Here is an 18,336-nt window from a genome sequence, read left to right as displayed (position 1 = left end):
TGCTTCTTCCTCTCCCACTCCCCCTGCTTGTGTTCCCTCTCTCGCTGGCTGTCTCTATCTCTGTCAAATAAATAAATAAAATCTTTAAAAAAAAAAAAAAGAGAGATCAAGAGGTTTTATTTCTGGCTTTGTTCGAAAGAAAACCTTATGAAGGGTTCATTCTATGTGTGTCTGGGTTTGGATTTTCCCTTCCCAAATGACGTGTTTGTTTCATCACGCAGTGAAGCGTATGTGTGGCTCAGGTATACCTGATGTCTTTGCTGACTTTTGAATTGGAAGGGACTTGACTTGACCAAGTATCATTTACACTCCTAGGTGATCATTAGAATTGGATCGTGCAAAAGTCTGATAAAGAGAATCTGGCTCCTATTCGCTCTGAAAGAGAGGTGTTAGTGCCAGGTGGTAAAGTGCCAATGGCGAACTCCTTATCTGCACTAGTGGAGGGCTGGGGTTGCTCACATAGCCCTGGCGCGGAATATCCAAATGGCTTCTGTGTCCTTTTGGAATGCAGCACGATCTTAGAATAACAGACTCTTTGATTAAGAAGTCTAGCTCCCGTGGGGCGCCTGGGTGGCACAGCAGTTAGGCGTCTGCCTTTGGCTCAGGGTGTGATCCCAGCGTTATGGGATTGAGCCCCACATCAGGCTCCTCTGCTAGGAGCCTGCTTCTTCCTCTCCCACTCCCCCTGCTTGTGTTCCCTCTCTCGCTGGCTGTCTCTTTCTCTGTCAAATATATAAATAAAATCTTTAAAAAAAAAAAAAAGAAGTCTAGCTCCCTTATTTTTACAAACCCCCATGCCCCTAATCAGACACAGGTGCTCCTGTCCCAGTTTTCCTCTCGTACCTTGTCCAGCCTCCGTCATTGCCCTGATCATGCAGCAAGTGAGGAGTCATTTACATCAACACATAGACAATGTAGGGAGACATTCTTCAGCACTTAGCACAGTGCCTGGAACTTACTAGCTTCTCAATAAATATTTGTGGAGTGAATGAATGATGAAACCTAGGCCCAGGGACAGGAAGTGACCTGCCTAAGATCACAAGTCTAGTTAGTAATGTTCTGAGAAGTAGGTTGTGATAACACCTTAATTACATTGCATTACTTGAAAGCACAGAGTGAGAGACCGGAATTGGACTGGATCTTGGAATAAAATTCTGGAGTGACTGGTTATTCACAGAAGTGGAAATTCATGGGATAGTCCACAGCATCAAGAGTTGACTCTGGGGTCCATCTCAAGAGGTGTTTTTGGTACCTTAGAATGTTGCTTTTCTTGCTAACACTCTCTCAGTTAGAGTAATGGATACATGTTTGTGGTGAGGAAGAAGCCACCTTGGTTGTCTTTCCCATGTTTGGGAGAAAGGCTAGAATGGGGGAAGTCCCCAGTCTATGGAAGGGCAGGGAGACCTCTTCCTATCCCTGGAGTCCACAGACCCTTGTTTATATTCACAGTCAGTCCTTGTTAGAAATATGTAATCATTTTTGGCAGAGGTTGGGGAAGGCTGGTGGCAACCCTGTGTGTGTGTGTGTGTGTGTGTGTGTGATGAACATTTAGTTTTGAGCTAAGATCAAGGCTGTTTGGTTGTTGTTGTTGTTATTTTTGAAGCAGAGAGGGTTGGAGTATCAGACGAGATATCAGATGAGAATGCCTGGCCTTTGAGGAGGTCACAGTGACCCAGAAAATGTAATCTGGCCAGTGGCTGGGTGGCAGTCACCATTAAATTCGGCAGAGTCCAGCCTGAAGGTGCGCTCTGGGAGATCTGCTACAGGGAGCCCTCAAGATGCTGACTCTGGCTCTTCTGAGTGATGGCTGGAGTGTGTGTGTTCATGTGTGTGAGAGAGAGAGATGAAGGGAGAAGAAGGAAGTGTAGAGAAGGTGTAGCCCAGCAGACCCAGTAGAGGTCCTTCTCATCCACTATTCCTAGGTAACATCAGCATCAGAGTGACCCCGCTTGCCTGGATGGCCATAGGGAAACGTGTGTAAGGCCTGGGCTAGACTCAGAGGGGAGTGTATTGGGGTGGGCAAGGGAGAGGCCTGTGTCAGTCTCAGACAGGAGCTGCTGCCTCAGCTAGGTGGACAGGTGAGGACAGCACCTGGCCGGACTTCACAGATGAGGTTGACTAACTAGTGTTCCCACATCCTTTGCAGGCCTTTATGCCTTTGGGAAACAAGTAGGGCAGAATTAAGTTGAAGCTTTCACCCTTCTGACTACCTCTCTTTAGAAATGTCATTATTTCTTGCCATTGGGAATTGTTAGCATTGGCTTGGGGTCTGAAGGATGGGCTTTATGAGTCAAGAATTCTGTGAAATAGGGGCGCCTGGGTGGCACAGCGGTTAAGCGGCTGCCTTCGGCTCAGGGCGTGATCCTGGCGTTATGGGATCGAGCCCCACATCAGGCTCTTCTGCTATGAGCCTGCTTCTTCCTCTCCCACTCCCCCTGCTTGTGTTCCCTCTCTCGCTGGCTGTCTCTATCTCTGTAGAATAAATAAATAAAATCTTTAAAAAAAAAAAAGAATTCTGTGAAATTGTTTTCAAATCCATATGTCTGTTTTTTCTGGGGAGGTTCATAGCAGATTCCCAAAGAGATCCACGAGTCAGCAAAGGTTAAGAACCATTGCATGTATTTATAGGGCCCTTGTTCACATGGGAGGGATATAAATGAATGGAGTATGACAGTGCAGTAATAATCAGTTTGGCTCAGGGCCTGTGGATTAACCGCTCTTGTATCGCCCGACAACAGTAGTTATCCGGAGGCATATCCACACACATGGGTTAGAGGTGGTGGTCAGAAACCTGCTGAATGAGCAGGGGACACCTGCGATGCCTACAGAGAAATGAATGCTATGTGTCCAAAGGAACACCGCTGGTTGGAATAGACCAGTCACTGTGGGGAGATCCTGGAACACAACTGGACACCAAAGCAGATGGATTTTATCGTGCTCTTAGGACTGATTTGGTTTACAGTCCATAAGAGGGCCAGGTCGCAAGGATTTCCAGGGGCTACATGAGGCTTCGGTTAAGGTTGTTCCCTGGCTCTGGGGGGGGGCCCCCTTCACTGTATTGTTTATGGTTGTGTTCTAGAAGCAGAGGTAGTAGTCTGGCCTTCACAGGCCCCTAACAGTATTATGTTCGTCTCCACTCATCCTTTTCATGAACCTCAGGGAACCTGGTATTTTTTCATACCATCCCTCTAAGCCAGTGCTCTCTGTGACTCATTTCCATCCTTAGGGTCTGGGCCTTCAGGATACTCAGAATAGTGCCTTTTCCAGAACCAGAATCTAACTGGGTGAGGGAAGGTTTTGGGGAGCAGTACCCTCCAGGTTCAGGAATCCTAAGCAAGGATGGCCCGTCGCGGGAGCGGGAGTCCTCAGAGAGAAGTGCAGGTTAGGGAAAGGAAGAGGGATTGTTTTCAAGCCTTGAGCAAGATTTGGGGGTGTCTGGCCCAGTGTTTTTCTCGTTGGCCCAGCTATAGTTTGGGGGTCCCCTGAGGCTCTCTCTCACTCTTACCACCTCCTCCCGGCCGTCTTTTGACCGTGGCTGTGCGCCTGGACCAAGACAAGCTACCACAAGGTGGATTTAGAGGAACACATCCAGTTGGCAACTTAGCCTTACCCCGTGGATGACCTTCCAGCTGTGTGGGTTCTGACCGCTCCCCTGTCCCAGCTCACTCTGCAGGTCTGGCCTTGACACTGGCCTGCCTTCCGCTGAGTCTGTGTGCCCGTGCCGCTGTCTACAGATCCAGTTCATGATTCAGGACGATTACTGGATATTATAGGAAGTAAGATACTCGTTGTCACTAGTTTGTTTCCATTCAGGTGCTAATGGGATATTGTGTAATGTATCCGTTGGGAATATTTCCAAAGGATCAGATATCAGAAATTCAGCAACATCGCGCCATTTGGTTCCTTGACACCATAGCTACTCTGTGTAAGAATCTTGGGATATCTTTTCCTATGTCATGCATGAAAGGAATTGAAAAAATTCATTTCTAAAGGTGCAGAAATGACCTCTCTTCCCCCACCCCCCACCTTTCCCCTCTCTTTGGAAACTGCCTAGGGTTAAAGTCACAATATTCCTGACCTATAGGCCAATGTGGCGAACACACGAATTTACCCTGGGGTACCCTATGATCCTATTGTGTGGTGAGTCTTTTATTTATTTTATTTATTTTTTAAGATTTTGTTATTAAGTAATCTCTACACCTGACCTGGGTCTTGAACTTACCGTCCCAAGATCAAGACTGAGCCAGCCAGCTGTCCCATATGCGGTGGGTCTTTTAATGTCTTCTTGTTAAAGGAGAGGCAGGGAAGAGAGGCAATGACCTTGACATCATTCTCTCATTTGTCCGACAAATGTTTTTTGCACAGCTCCAACGTCCTAGGACCTGTGGTAGTTATCAGGGATACAGAGATCACAGACGCTGTCCCAGCCCCCAAGAAATGCGTTGGCCTTTGGGGAAGACAGGGAGGTGAGCGATTAGTTGGAATATGGGGGGGGGTAATTACTAGGAGAGCAGGAACAGAGTGCAGGTATCCCTGAGGAAGTTCACTGCATCTTCCAGGGGAAAAGCAGTAGCCCCTCACTGTTTTACTGTTGTTTTCAGCCATTGTTACATTTTATCAGGAAAAAAAAAAGATTTTCCACATAGATAAGTGAATTTCCCAGAAAACCAGGCTTATCTCTCTAGGTCCCATAACTTAAAATATTTAAAAGTTATTTAGGGGGAGCCTGGCTGGCTTGGTTGGTAGGGCATGTGACTTTTGATATTTCAGGATTGTGAGTTCGAGTCCCACATCAGGTGTAGAGTTTACTTAAAAATAAAATCTTTAAAAAAAAAACTTTAAAAATTATTTTTGGTAGGAATATTTGTAAAATGTATTCTTTACTCCTCTCTTTTCTTCAGTGGAATATACTGAATGAAATTCAATCTTTTCTTGTTGACTCGAGGCATGGGCATGAAGCAAAGGAGGGAGCCTTTGCTTCTGGCTAAGCTGCCCACAGACTCCTTTGGAGATGTGTTCACCCTTAAGCCAGATGGTCCCTTCCTTATGGCTTTTTGTCATTTTTCTCTCTTTTCTCCTTGTTGGGGTGATAGCCTGGGTCCTAACATCTTTTACTTTAAAGTCTCTAGTACCCCTAGGGGCACCTGGGTGGCTCAGTTGGTTAAGCATCTGCCTTTGGCTCGGGTCATGATCTTGGGATCCTGGGATTGAGCCCTGCATCGAGCCCTGCATTGGGCTCCCTGCTTGGCAGGGCGTCTGCTTCTCCCTCTCCCTCTCCCTCTTCCCCTCCTTCCTGCTTGAGCTCTCTTTCTCTCTCTCTGAAATAAATAAATAAAATCTTAAAAAAAAAAAAAGAACTCTTAAAAAAAAGTCCCTAGTACCCCTCTCCTTTCTCCTTGCAAATTTGTGTCAGTCTAAGAATTCATACATCTAAATAGGTTAGAATTTTCTTTGAAATAAGAGTGAGTAGGGCACCTGGGTGCATCAGTTGGTTGAGTGTCTGCCTTTGGCTCAGGTTGTGATCCGGCATCCTGGGATCCAGCGCCCAGTAGAGCCCCCAGTTAAGCCCCGCATTAGGCTCCCTGCTCAGCAGGGAGTGGCTTGTCCCTCTCCCTCGGCCCCTCCCACCACTCGTGCTCTCACTCACTCTCTCAAGTAAATAAATACATATCTTTAAAAATAAAAAAAAATGATAAGAGTGAGTAGACTGTGAGTCAAGACTCGACAGGCTCCCCTATGGGTAAAGTACCTAATCTCGAGTATGTGAACTTGGCTATCCAGAACGCGCTGTTTATCATTTTCTTTCTGCTTGGTATTTATATTCTTTTGAGGGATGTTTCTGCATTTCCACCATGTATCAGACACTAGAGATATGGTGATGAATAGGTCAGTCCTTGCCCTCAGGGAGAAAAAACAAAACCAAAACCATAAAATAATAAAGTGTGGTGACATTTATGGCAAAGAAAATAGAGGGTGCTGGTGGAACATCTATGGAGAAACCAGAAATCTTCCCTGGAAGTTACATGTAAGTGATCTGGAGGATGAGTAAGGGGCAGCCAGATGAAGGAAGTGGAGTGAGGAGGAGAGACCCCAGAGAAGAAGACACGTGGAGAGGGCTGGGAAGTCAGAGTGTGAGTGGTTGAAGGACCTGGGGGACGCCCAACGTGGCTGGAGTGAAGGGAGCCAGGTTGAGGTGTGATGCAGAACTGGACAGGGACCAGCTCTTCTGGAGGGAGCATCTTCCAGGTGAGGGAGCACGCGTCCCGGCAGGTGTCTGAGGAACTACTCTAGTCTCAAGATCAGCTGAAACATTGCATCCCCCAAATTCCCAGGAGATCTTAAGTTTTATTTGCTGAAGCGCTTTGAGGAAACAAAGAAATGTGTTCATTAAAAAAATTTTAAACCTATCCATCTTTGTATTTCCCGTATTTGCAGAAATTTGGTTCTGAGGTGAAAGTTGGTGTCGTGTATAACTTTTGGGAATTAGACTTTTCACAAATACTTGTTTTTAAGTAATAACTCTTTTTTAGGAATAAAGAATATGATTATGATGGAGGATGTTAAGAAAACAGAAGTTCTTTGTTGTTTTTTACCTATAGAAATAGGTTTATGAAATTCAAGCAATGATGTATAACTGAATGTAGCATCTAATTGCTTATGTAAGAGATTATGAAACTCACTTACGAGGCCCTAGCTGTTAAGTTAGCTACAGGGGAATCAGAGTTATACACAGACGTGAAATTGCCTTATGACTGACTGACTTAACCTTACCATTGAACCCAAAGCAATATTTTGTTTCAACCATGTTTAAATTCTTATAAAAGGGCAAGCCTTTATATCCGTGGTGGATTGTTGCCCCAAGGGCCCCTAATGAATTCTGCTTCCCAGTATTCATGCCCTTGTGTAGCTCCGCCCAGAATTGACTCTGGGCTTGACCATAAAGCGTGCCTTGGCCAACAGGCATGACACAAGCACAGGAGGGTAGTGTTTGCGCCCTGGGGTTCGTCCTCTTAGAACACCATCCTGGACCACTATGCAAGGAAGCGGGTCTTGTCTGCTGGAGGTTGGGAGGTTATGAGAAGGAGAGCTGAGGCTTCCTACCCAGCACCAATTGCCAGACATGTGAATGAAGCCAACTTGGACTTTCCATCTGTTCCAGCCATCTGCAGTGGCCCAGTGAGCCAGAAGAGACCCACAGAAGAATTGCCTGATCAGTGCACACAATCAAGAGAAATAGTAAATCAGTGTTTTATGTCTCTATGTTCTGCAGTGAATTTTATGCAGCAATATATAACAGGAACAATGTCCTTTTACACTATCCCAGGTTCACTTTAAAGGCAGGCTGAGGGTGGTTCAGTTGGTTAAGCGTCTGCCTGCAGTTCAGGTCACCATCTCCAGGTCCTGGGATCAAGCTCCATTTCAGGCTCCCAGCTCAGCAGGGAGTCTGCTTCTCCCTCTGCCTCTCCCTCCCCCCTCTGTCTCTCTCTGTCTCAAATGAATAAATAAAATCATTAAAAAAATAATTTTTTAAATTTTCAGATTTTATTTGAGAGAGAGAGAGAGCGCGCGAGCAATTGAGACCATGAGTGGGGGGGAGATGGAGAAAGGGCAGGGGAGAGAGAGAAGCAGACTCCCTGCTGAGCAGGAAATCTGGCTGGGGTTGATCCCAGGGCCCTGGGATCATGACCTGATGCAAAGGCAGCCGCTTAACTGAGCCACCCAGGTGCCCCTTAAAAATTGTTTTTGAGGGTACATATTTTAAAATCTATTATTTGTTGGAACTTAATTCTTGCCAGAATGCCTGAACATTCTATAGAACATATGGAGTTATATTTGAGAGTATTAGAAAAGGAAATTACATAACAAAAATACAATGATAAGACTAACAAAATCACATGAAATTATGCATGTGGTGGACTGTAGACAGAAAGGGGATTGTTGTGGTTGACCGTGGCGGGAGGCCCCGGGTGTGCCGGTCAGGAATGATCTGGGAGGGCTTTGGGGGAGGGAAGAAAGTGGGGCAGTCTGCTGAGCAGAGCTGGTCTGGGGCAGCTCAGGGCAGGGCAGGGCAGGCCACGGTGCCTGAGAACAAAATTAAGAGTGGGCCCCCCGGCGTGGGCAGCGGCGTCTAAGAATCCACTTTTAGGAAGGAGCTGCAAGACGTAGGCTAGAGTTCTGATACCAGATTCTGCCAAATATCAGTTTGCAGAAAGAGTTAGGGAACAGGAGGGAATAGAGAGCAGGGGGTGGAGGCAGGGGTGCGGTGTTATTTTGGGTGAAAAGTCCAGAAAGGGCAGGCTGGTGGCTGAAGCTTCCCAGCTGGCCTTCAGGGGTTCCCCTTTGCTCGGAGAATAAAGTCCAAACTCTACATGGCATAAAAGGCCCTGCATGACCTGTCTGCTCTTGGAATATCAACCTGACCTTGTCTCCTGCGGCTCCTTCAAATGCACCTTTTGGGCCTTTGCAGTTTCCAGAACCCACTGTTTTGTTTCTAGGCCTCCCAGTCCCCTCAGGTTCTTTTCCCTTTGCCTACCATGCTTTTCCCTCTGGATGTCAACACATTAACGGCTCCCCTGCACACAAGGCCCCGTTGGTTTCTCTCTGGGAAGCCTTCCGTCATACCTGGGTTGGGCCATAACCTCTTTGCTCAGCGGTTGGCCTTCCCTCAGCCCCAGGTGGGCTCTGGTGGCCTTGTTTGCCCGTTTGCCATTTGCCCGGTGTGAGCTTCCCCGCCCCAACTGACAGGAAGGGGGTGGTTGAGCCTCAGAAGAGAAGTAAAGGCCATCTCACGCTTCCCTGCCAGCAAGGGCCTTAGCACAGGCTAGCCCCGCTTCCTTCCCTTATGTCTCCCCTTGGAAAGCTTCCCTGAGAATTCAAGACCCTGTCAAATGATTGTTCCTCTGTGTGACTCCCACACTGGCCTCCTGAAGCCTTTCATTCTTGCTAACACTCGGTAAATATTTACTGAGCACACACTGTGTGACCCTGCCGCTGTGTGCTTATCACCTTAACTGTCACTTTGCTGTGTAGGTGTCTTGGGCTGTGAATTTTTTTTTTTTTAAGATTTTATTTATTTATTCGACAGAGATAGAGACAGCCAGTGAGAGAGGGAGCACAAGCAGGGGGAGTGGGAGAGGAAGAAGCAGGCTTATAGAGGAGGAGCCTGATGTGGGGCTCGATCCCGTAATGCCGGGATCACGCCCTGAGCCAAAGGCAGATGCTTAACCGCTGTGCCACCCAGGCGCCCCAGTCGGGCTGTGACTTTCTTGACAGTCAGGACGTTCGCTTACACACCTAGGGATCCCCAGTTCCTGGAAAGGGTTCAGGCACACAGTAGGCCTTAATATATTTGTTTTATGGGGCGCCTGGGTGGCTCAGTCGTTAAGCGTCTGCCTTCGGCTCAGGGCGTGAACCCAGAGTCCTGGGAGCCAGCCCCACATCAGGCTCCTCCGCTGGGAGGCTGCTTCTTCCTCTCCCACTCCCCCTGCTTGTGTTCCCTCTCTCGCTGGCTGTCTCTCTCTCTCTGTTAAATAAATAAATAAAATCTTTAAAAAAATAAAATTAAAATAAAAATTAAAAAAATGAACTCATGGGGTGCCTGGATGGCTCCGTCGGTTGAGTGTGTCCGACTCTTGATCTCAGCTCAGGTCCTGATCTCAGGGTCATGAGTTCAAGCCCTGCGTTGGGCTCCACACTGGGTGTGGAGCCTCAAAAAATTAATATAAATACAAATAAAAAATGAATATACTTTATTATAAATGAAATTGGTTTCCAAGAAATTCCTAAATCCTTAAGGCTGGAAGGCACACTAAGGTCACCTCATCCATCTCCTAGGACTTGACTGTTCCAGGCTAGTTGTCATGCAGAATTTGCTTGACGGGGTTTGGTGAAGGAGGACTCATAGTCCATGTGGCCGCTCATTCCACCTGAAGACAGCAGCAACCGTGTGGATACTCTTCCTGCCACAGAGCTGCAACCTGCCCCTTCGTAGTTCCCTCCACCACCCGCATTCTGCTCTCTGACGGTCACAGTAGAGGCCCTTCCCTCCCGCAGTTGACAGCCCACCATATATGTGGCAGCTAATGCATCACTTCCTAGGTTTTCTCTTTCCAGGACAGGAGAGACCATCGGGGGCTGTGTGACCCTGACCTTCAGTGTCCTTGTTTGTAAAAATCTGGGTCAGGCAGTACCTGTCTATGCAGTTGTTGTCAAAATTAAATGAGCTCATGTATGTAAAGTGCTTAGAATAGTACTTGGTGTATATTAAATGCTCAATAATGATTTCAATATTATTTTGTATAATATTTTACCTATAGCCCTTAAAATTTTACAGCTTATATTTTGAGATATTTAACTAAGGAAGCAGAATGACGGGGGCACCTCGGTAGGGCATAAGACTCTTGATCTCAGGGTCATGAGTTTAAGCCCCATGTTGGGTAGGCAGTTTATGTAGTTTTTTAAAAAAGCAGAATAATAAAATATATGATCATGTGCAAAAATTATATTAATATATTTTACTTGTTTCATTTAAATTAATTATATTATATATTATATTCCCTACCCCTAATAAAATCGAAAAACCCCTTAGGTAGGGTTCATTGTGAAGCTTGATGGGCAATTTGGTCTCTATTTTTAATGAATGTTTGCCTAATTAATGAACAAAATGAACAACTGTCTACGAGAACTTAATCCAGCCCCGATCATTCATAGATAATGCTTCAAGATTTTCTCATCGTTCTTGGTGGCGTTCCTTCATTTGGGTGACCAACGATCCCAGTTTTCTCAGGACTGAGGGAATGTGGGAAATTTAGTTAAAGCCAAGTCTGAGGGGTTCTTGAGCCTCTTGGAGCTTTCGGTGCTAAAACCAGGATGACCGGGTCACCCTATTCATAGTTCATACGGATTTCGGGGTTGGAGGGACGAAATGCCTACCTCTGGAGTCCATGGCCAGTGTCAGTACTCTAGCAATGCCAGAGATACGAGGAGGGCGTTTCCAGCTGGGTCTCACAGGGGTGTCGGACCTTGATTGACAAGAGCCTGCAGCTTTGCAAAAAACTTGATTTTACCAATTCACACGGCTGCGATCAGGCCCTAGGGCATTTCATTAAAACTTTAGAAATGATGGATTAGAAAACCAGAACATCAGTTTAAAATGTTCCCGTTACTTTCGTAGGGCAGCCCCTTACCTGCTTCGCATACGCAAGAGGAATGGAAAGTGAGCAAATGGTGGAGGTGGGCCTTCCTGGAAGGTATACTGATGTTGGATTTGAGTTGACTCTCCACGGGAGAGCCCCTTTCTCGGGAGATGGAGCACGTGGGTGACCAGCGGAGACCCCGGATGAGGCTGAGCGGACTGACTCACCACCCCTGTCCGGGGTCTGCACTGACCGTGAGCTTCCGACCCACCCTGGTGCTCGTCCCCTGTTCGCCTCATCCTGGTACACTTTCCAAAGGGACAATCCCGAGTTCCAGATTGGCTTATAGCACTCTATTTCTACCATAAAGTGCTTCCTGATACTAGCTCTTTGTCCCTGGGTCACATCACACGGGGGTTCTGGGTATAGTACCCTGAAATGGCTGATTTTCTCTTATTTGTTTAGTTGGAGAGGTGCCTGTCCTGGGCGTGAGCCGTCTCTCTCGGCAGCCACCCTCGCCTCTCATCTCCCCGGGGCAGTGACTTCAATGGCTTGCAGGCTCTCAGACCACAGTTTTCACCACCAGCACCACTTGCTGCCCTGATTCCCAGAGGCCCTCCTCCCTTTCCACCTGGCCTCCTTGCTGCCCTCTAGTTGACATGCTTGGGGGTTTGCCACTCACCAATAACTGGGAGGCGCTGCGCTGGCGGGGGATGGGGGGTGATGGATGATCTGGAAATAGCCTTGGGGGGAAGGGCCTGGCTTTGAAGCTGGCCCGGAGGTGTGTGTCTGTGCTTGTAGCGCCTGGCCTGGCCCTCGCAGTGGGGAAAAGGAGGCATCTTTGCAGATCCAGCCTGGGGTTGATGACTGGAGTACTAACCACACACAAGTTTTACTCTGGACTACCTGCTGCTTCCTCCCCCTGGGGCTCCACACCCTTTAACTGGGTCTGGCCGAGGAAGGCCCTGGGTTTGTGGCCACATCTGCCGGCTCTCATGACCCCCACTCAGCACCAGTCACTCCAGCAGATACCCCAGGTGATGAAAGGTTGGTCATCAGGGGCAGAGGCGGTAAGGGGAGAGGAGCTGGGCAAGGTGCCCAGTGGTGCAGGGGCCAGAGGTGGAGCCGAGAAGGCACCAGGTACACGCTGGTTTCCCCTGAAGTCACCCTCGGTACCTAGACGACAGGCGGCTGGTTGACATCAACCAGTCTGGCTCTCCTGAGTCAGCCTCCTGCGGGCCCTGGCAAGTGAAGGTGACAAGTTCAAGCTTTGCCTGTGGTGGTGACAGGCTAATGGCCTCCCTGCCACCCCTCAGACAGCCCAGGGCCTGGCCTCTGACTGCCTGTTCTCTGCCCGGCTGTCCCTTTTGTTCATAAGGGTCTGGTCTAAATGTTTCTCACTGTTCATATTCAAAGCTTTATTAAAGATAAGTAGGTCCATGAAGGGAAAAAGATGTCCTCAGATCAACAATGAACCAGGAGGAAAAAATCGTAACTTGCCCAAAGTTCCTGGGTACTCTTCCTCATTTATAAAATGGGATTAATAACATCCATCACTTTGTAGAATTGAACAAAATAATGTGAAGTACCTAGGATAGTGGCCACATACATGTTTGCTATTGTCACCCAAACCTCACCTTTAGGGTGCATAAGGGCCTAAGAGGGGCCCTGACAATCCACCATGATCTAGGGACAACCTACTTTGTTTGCCCTTGTGATCCTGAAAATTTAGGTCACTACATATTTACTACTTCCTTGCAATCTTCCCCCCGAAGTGGAGAGCACTGGCCCTTTAAACTGGAGATCACCTGTACACAGAATTATGGAGCCTTAGCTATGGACCCACTTTAGGGCCTGCTTATGGTCTAGGCTTTGGATTTGGTCTCCTGAGCTGGTTGTCCTGGACTCGTTGCCTGACCAGTGGCTTTCTTGGACTGGCTGACATACCCTGCTTATAGGATTGAAGGCACTTGGACGAACTCTATTGCTTGCCCAGGGCCTGGTGGTGGGGATGGTGGCTGCAGGCCTGCTGCTGTGATGATTAACAGGACACTCTGATGTGGGAACATGAAACTGGTGGAATGGTCACCTGACTGGGGGGGGGTACCTGGGACCCAGAATGTCAGGAGAGAGTAAGGTTATATCTGTTGGCCTTTTTACCCTGGAAAGACATGTCTCACATGAGTGGACCCGACCCATGTTCTCCAAAATGAGGAAGGAGAAGGAAAAGCTAGGGGAGGCATTTGCTCAGAGTTGAAGAGGCTGGAAGTCGGGGAAGACCCTTTCATTGTGATGGAGAGAGAACAGGCATCCCCCTTCTCCACATCTACAAGCTTTAAGAGACCAGTGACTTGATTTATTATGTCTAATGCTTTATTAAACATAAATAGTCCCCTAAGAGGAGACATAAGCCTACCCCCAGGCCAATAAAGAGTACATGAACATGTATTTATGAGGAAGAGATATGTGAGGTCCCTGATCGGTTCTCTGAGGGGGTGGTCAGTCAGGCAGGGCCTGGGCCAACCAGTAAGGCAGATGAGATACCCGTCCTGGGGTCCTCACTGCTCCTGGGCACCCCAGGAGATGTAGTCTGGCCGCGTGGCTGCGTGGTACTCGTCAATGAGCTGCTGCACAACCTCCCTGGACGTGTCCAGCTCATCGAAGTTCTCCTTGAAGATGTCCTCCTTGCGGAACTGCTCCAGGAAGGCCTCCCGCTTCCGCAACTTGTCGTACTGGCGACAGGTCCGCTCGAAGAGCTTGGTGTGTGCAGAAAGCAGGGGTCACAAAGAACTCGGAGCAGCAGTATGGCCCAGAGAACCGGGGAACCAAGCGTGGGCATTCCACACATTAGGAGAGTCAGAAGCAGGGGCAGCAGGGATGCAGAGAGGTGAGACCCAACCAGGGAAGCAAGTATGGGAGGACAGGTGCGAACAGTGAGCCTCACCGAGGAGATGCTGGTGTGGTTGGCCATCATGAGCCCACTGACCCGGTGCGCTGAAGGCAGGTAGGGAGACTTCCTCGACAGGGCCACCTGGATGCTGGCAGGGCCCCAGGGGATGAAGTTGGCCAGCTTCCGTTCCCGGATCCTCTGCAGACTCTTGTGGACCTGGGGGGAGGGGTGCACGCAACAGTGGTGGTGGTAGCCTCTCCTCTACCCCTGTGGGTTCCGGGGGTGGCACGAAGGGGCCTCACCTACCTGGGTGGGGTCCACCTCCCCCTGGATGATGTTGAGGATGGCGATGTAGCAGTGGTTGGTCTGGCGGTCCCGGCCTGTGGACACCATCACGTTCTTGGGCTGCAGCAGCCGCCTCATGACGTCCAGGACCGTGGTCTTCCTCACGCTGGCCACCTGAGGGGACAGCGGGCCACAGGGCCCAGGCCGGCACTCAGGGCACAGTCTGATGCCTGAGCCCCATCAGACTCGGGCCAGTGTGGTCTCTTGGGGCGGTGTCTCGAGATTCAGGTCTACACTGAGCCTCTGCTGTGGGACCATGAACCTCGGCCCTCCTCTGCTCAGCAAGCTCCTACCCCTGTGCAGGAGCGTCAGCAGCCCCCCCAGAGCCTGCGGGCCCTGCGGGGAGCCAGAGGCAGAGGGGAGAGGAGAGCAGGGCAGCGCGGAGTCGGACAGTCTGTGCCAGTCCCTGAGCACAGAGCCTCTGGGGGCCGCAAAGGGCAGCTCCTGGGGCAGCAGGAGGAGAGAAAGGCTAGGGCAGGGCCTGCTGGGGCTGCTCCTACCGACTGGTCCGTGGTGAGCGGGGTGTAGCCCGTCATGAGGAAGTGGAGTCGAGGGGTGGGAATGAGCGAGGCGATGAGGCCGATGAGGTCGTTGTTCATGTAGCCGGGGTAGCGCAGGGTGGTGGTGCTGGCTGACATGATGGTGGACACCTGGGGACAGGAGCGCCGTGTCATGGGCCTTGGCCCCAGGGAGGGGTAGGGTTTCCAGCCCAGAGAGTCCAGGAGTGGGGGCTCACCAGCTGGTTGATCTGGGAGAAGGACGGGTTCTGGATGTGCAGGCGGTCTGTGGCGATCCGGTTCAGGGCTGTGTTGTCCAGCACCACCTGGGGGGGACAGAAGGTGACAAATTTATGGGGAGAAAAAGAACAGGAGCTCTGCCTGACCCTGGGCTCTGAAGCATAATTTCCTTTGTGCTTCATGACCAAAAAGACCCATCCAAAAGGCACTGGCACGGGACTGAGGCACAGAAGGGCTCAAAATGGGACTTTTTAAGTGCAGGAAAATGATGAAAGAAGACAGGGGTGCTGCGAGTGGAGAATGGCAGAACCCAGGACACACCACACAGTCTGCGTTCTGGGTCAGCCTCTTGAGCGTGAGCAGTGAGTTGTAGGGCTGGACCACCACATCGCTCATCTCGTCCTGGTTGGGAAACACTGAGTACGTCTGCACCAGCTTCTTGGGGTACCTGACGGGGTTGCGAGAAGACGGTCAGGGTAAGAGACTGGAGGCTTGGCAAACATGGGGCTTGTGACAGTCAGAGAGCAGCTCAATCTAGATGGGGAAATTGGGGTGGGACGCAGAATCAGTAGGGAAGGGAGATTTGACTTTTGGAAGTCTGCAACCCCAAAGGAGGAATGGCAGAGACACATCTTAGGACCTAGGGTTCTAACTCTAAACCAGCCCTACTCCCTGAACCTTCATCACTTCATCTAGGGCCTAGATGCTAGGCTCCAGATCCAACTGCCCAGAATGCGATCAGGTTCTTGGCTATTGTAACTTCCCTTTCCTAACTAGAGGAGCAAATAGAAGGGCTCTTTCACTGTTCTAGCAAATAAGAAGGCGTATCTGGAAGGCCTCCCAGTTACTTGGGAAACTAAGTCCTCCAGCCCCATGAAACACAGACTTACCTGTCATTCAGCCGTTCTAAGAGGTAGGAGCCCAGGCCAGAGCCTGTCCCCCCAGCAATAGAGTGACATAGCACGAAGCCCTGCATGGGGAAGGGGCAGTCAGTGCCTAGGTATTGCATTGCAAACTGGACCCATCATACAACTTCTTAGACTCCTATTTTCCCGAGCCCCCTCCTCCACACAATACAGCTTAGGAGACTCTGCCTTGTGTGCAGCAAAGCCCGGTGGCTTGTCCAGTGCAAAGGGCACGTGGGTAGGTTTCATACCTAACAGGTGGCTTCTAAAGGGTGTTGTCAAGCCTTCCTTATGAGAGCTCCCACCAGCATTCCTAAGACACTCACCTCTAGACTGTCACTGCCGTCTGCCTCCCGGTCTATGATGTCGAAAATGTCCTCATGGATTTTCTCTCCCTGTACAGACACGGGGAGTGTCAGAGTGGGACAGGACCATGGGACAAGGACCTGACCTCAGAATAGCCACCCTGGATTCTCCTTATAGAACATAAAAGGCCTTTTTTGGCGCACAGTGGCCCTACTTTTTATTTGCACTGAAAGGCAGTAAAGCAAACACTATGAGCAGACACTACATCCACACTACCTGGGGTCATGTATCAGCTCTAGTTTTATTTAACCAAGCGACTCTGGGCAGATTACTCAGTTTCCTCATCTGTACAATGAAGGTAATAATACAACTCCTTAGTCCCTTATTTAAAATTCTTGAGGTCAGGTATGTTTTGGGATTCAAATATTTCCCGTTCTAGAAAGGTACTATGGTACATATGATGTATGTTAAATAAAACGCCAGTTGGGTGTCTGATGTATGTTAATCAAACGTATTAATATTTGTGCAATGAAACATGAGTAATGACAAGTTGGACAGAAACTATAAAATAGCCAGTCTCCACTGAGACTTGTTTTGTTTTTTTTTAAAGATTTTATTTTTAAACAATCTCTACACCCAACATGGGGCTCAAACTCACAACCCGGAGATCAAGAGTCCCTTCCTCTACTGAATGAGCCAGCCAGGCGCCCAAGATTCGGTTTTGCTACTACGTAAGTTATAAATCATCTGGTTTCAGAGCTTTTTGGAATCTGAAAAAGCAGTTAAGAGTCTGTGAACCTATGATAACTACCTCTACGGCTGTTGGGGACGTTTAAATAAGTTATACATAAAGCACTTAGTACAGCCTGGCACACAGCACTAGCAAGTGCAGTCTTAACCATATTACGTAGTTGACTTAGAGAAAAGAACTCTCCTCAGCCATCTCTCTCTCTGCACTACTCATACACCCTTGATCTGGTTTCTTCTCTCTCTGGCAAGTCATACCACCTGTTCTCACACCAGGAGGGAATTGTGGGTCCTGCCAGGGAACAGCAAACAACCTGCGAGAATCCACTGGCCCAGTTGTTGCCAGCTCCTCCTCCATGCTCCGACAGGTAGATGTTCTCTGGGTTGTAGAGCTTGGCATAGGGGGAGTTGAGGATGGAGTGGATCACCCGGGGCTCCAGGTCCAGCAGCACTGCCCTGGGGATGTAGTGCTCATCGTCTGCCTGTCAAGGGGAGTCCAGCAGAGGGGCCCAATCAGCTAAGGCCCAGTCCTCCATCCTCCCAACTCTGGCTCCTGCCTGCCCTCCGTCCTCAAGCCAGCCGCCCTGGCTCCTCTGCCCAGCAGGTTTCCCGGTAGCAGGCCCCTGCCCTTCCCTCAGCCCGCCTGGCCAAGTCGCTGGGGGCACCTGGTAGAAAAAGACGTCCTTGCGGTCAGTGCCCTCGGTGGCGAACTCCTCCACGATGCCCTCGGGGCTGATACCATGCTCGGCACACAGCTGTTTCCAGAACTCGAACCCAACTGGGGGAGGGGGGACGGACGGGGGAGAAAGAGGATATCTGGGTCTGGGCAGATTCCAATTAGGAGCTGTGAGACTGAGCGCCTAGGTCCGAAGATAGGAAGTCAAGCCTCGGGAGTCTCCCATGTCAGAGGAAAGGGCCGTATGCCAGCGACTGGGAAGGGAGAGCCCCTCAAGGCTGGGCAACTGGACACTGGGTCAGGCATGTCCCGCCTTCGGAAAACTACGATTCTGGGAAGGGCAGATGGAGTCCAGGATCACACAGCGAGATCCCACAGAACCTAAGGAACCTGACTAGTGGAGGGGCCGGAGGTTCGCTCACTCTGATTGCCGCACTGGCCCAACTGCAGGGTGATGATTTCCCTCGGCATCGCTCCTCAGGTACCGGCGCTGCAGCCGCTCCCGCCAGCCAAGCCACGGCTCGCTAGCCGCTAGCCGCACGACGCAGGCGCCAAACAACCTGCTCCTCCCACGAACTTTCTCCGCTCCAATGAG

At 49.7% G+C, this 18,336-nt stretch overlaps 1 protein-coding gene and 1 long non-coding RNA gene across 2 annotated transcripts in view; one reads left to right on the top strand and one right to left on the bottom strand.

Annotated features, from left to right (window-relative positions):
• Positions 1-11,466, top strand: part of LOC109490077 — a 28,182-nt gene extending 16,716 nt beyond the window's left edge. The window contains exon 6 of the long non-coding RNA XR_004619684.1: positions 11,174-11,466. This is a non-coding gene — a long non-coding RNA (uncharacterized LOC109490077). The remainder of the gene's footprint in view (positions 1-11,173) is intronic.
• A 2,028-nt stretch (positions 11,467-13,494) lies between these two features.
• Positions 13,495-18,316, bottom strand: TUBG1 (tubulin gamma 1). The gene is made up of 11 exons (XM_002922142.4): positions 18,164-18,316; positions 17,731-17,843; positions 17,380-17,547; positions 16,339-16,407; positions 15,998-16,077; positions 15,429-15,555; positions 15,107-15,193; positions 14,871-15,020; positions 14,332-14,484; positions 14,080-14,241; positions 13,495-13,891 (listed from the first exon to the last, which is right to left on the bottom strand). Exons 1-11 carry the CDS (start codon positions 18,210-18,212, stop codon positions 13,694-13,696), a joined length of 1,356 nt encoding a protein of 451 aa, XP_002922188.1. The 5' UTR covers positions 18,213-18,316; the 3' UTR covers positions 13,495-13,693.
• Positions 18,317-18,336: the final 20 nt, after the last annotated feature.

This window comes from Ailuropoda melanoleuca, chromosome 13, assembly GCF_002007445.2.
Source record: "Ailuropoda melanoleuca isolate Jingjing chromosome 13, ASM200744v2, whole genome shotgun sequence".
Lineage (NCBI taxonomy): Eukaryota > Metazoa > Chordata > Mammalia > Carnivora > Ursidae > Ailuropoda > Ailuropoda melanoleuca.
Note: the sequence above shows the minus strand (reverse complement) of the source record. Positions and strands in the feature narration are given on the sequence as shown.

Bases quoted from the DNA above. Each gene is read 5' to 3' on its own strand.
- TUBG1 (XM_002922142.4), bottom strand. From the start codon at position 18,212: ATGCCGAGGGAAATCATCACCCTGCAGTTGGGCCAGTGCGGCAATCAG. The intron at 17,548-17,730 runs GTGCCCCCAGCG...TCCCCTTGACAG, and splicing joins AGGACGTCTTTTTCTACCAG to GCAGACGATGAGCACTACAT. The intron at 16,078-16,338 runs GTGAGTGTCTTA...TTCCCCATGCAG, and splicing joins ACGGCAGTGACAGTCTAGAG to GGCTTCGTGCTATGTCACTC.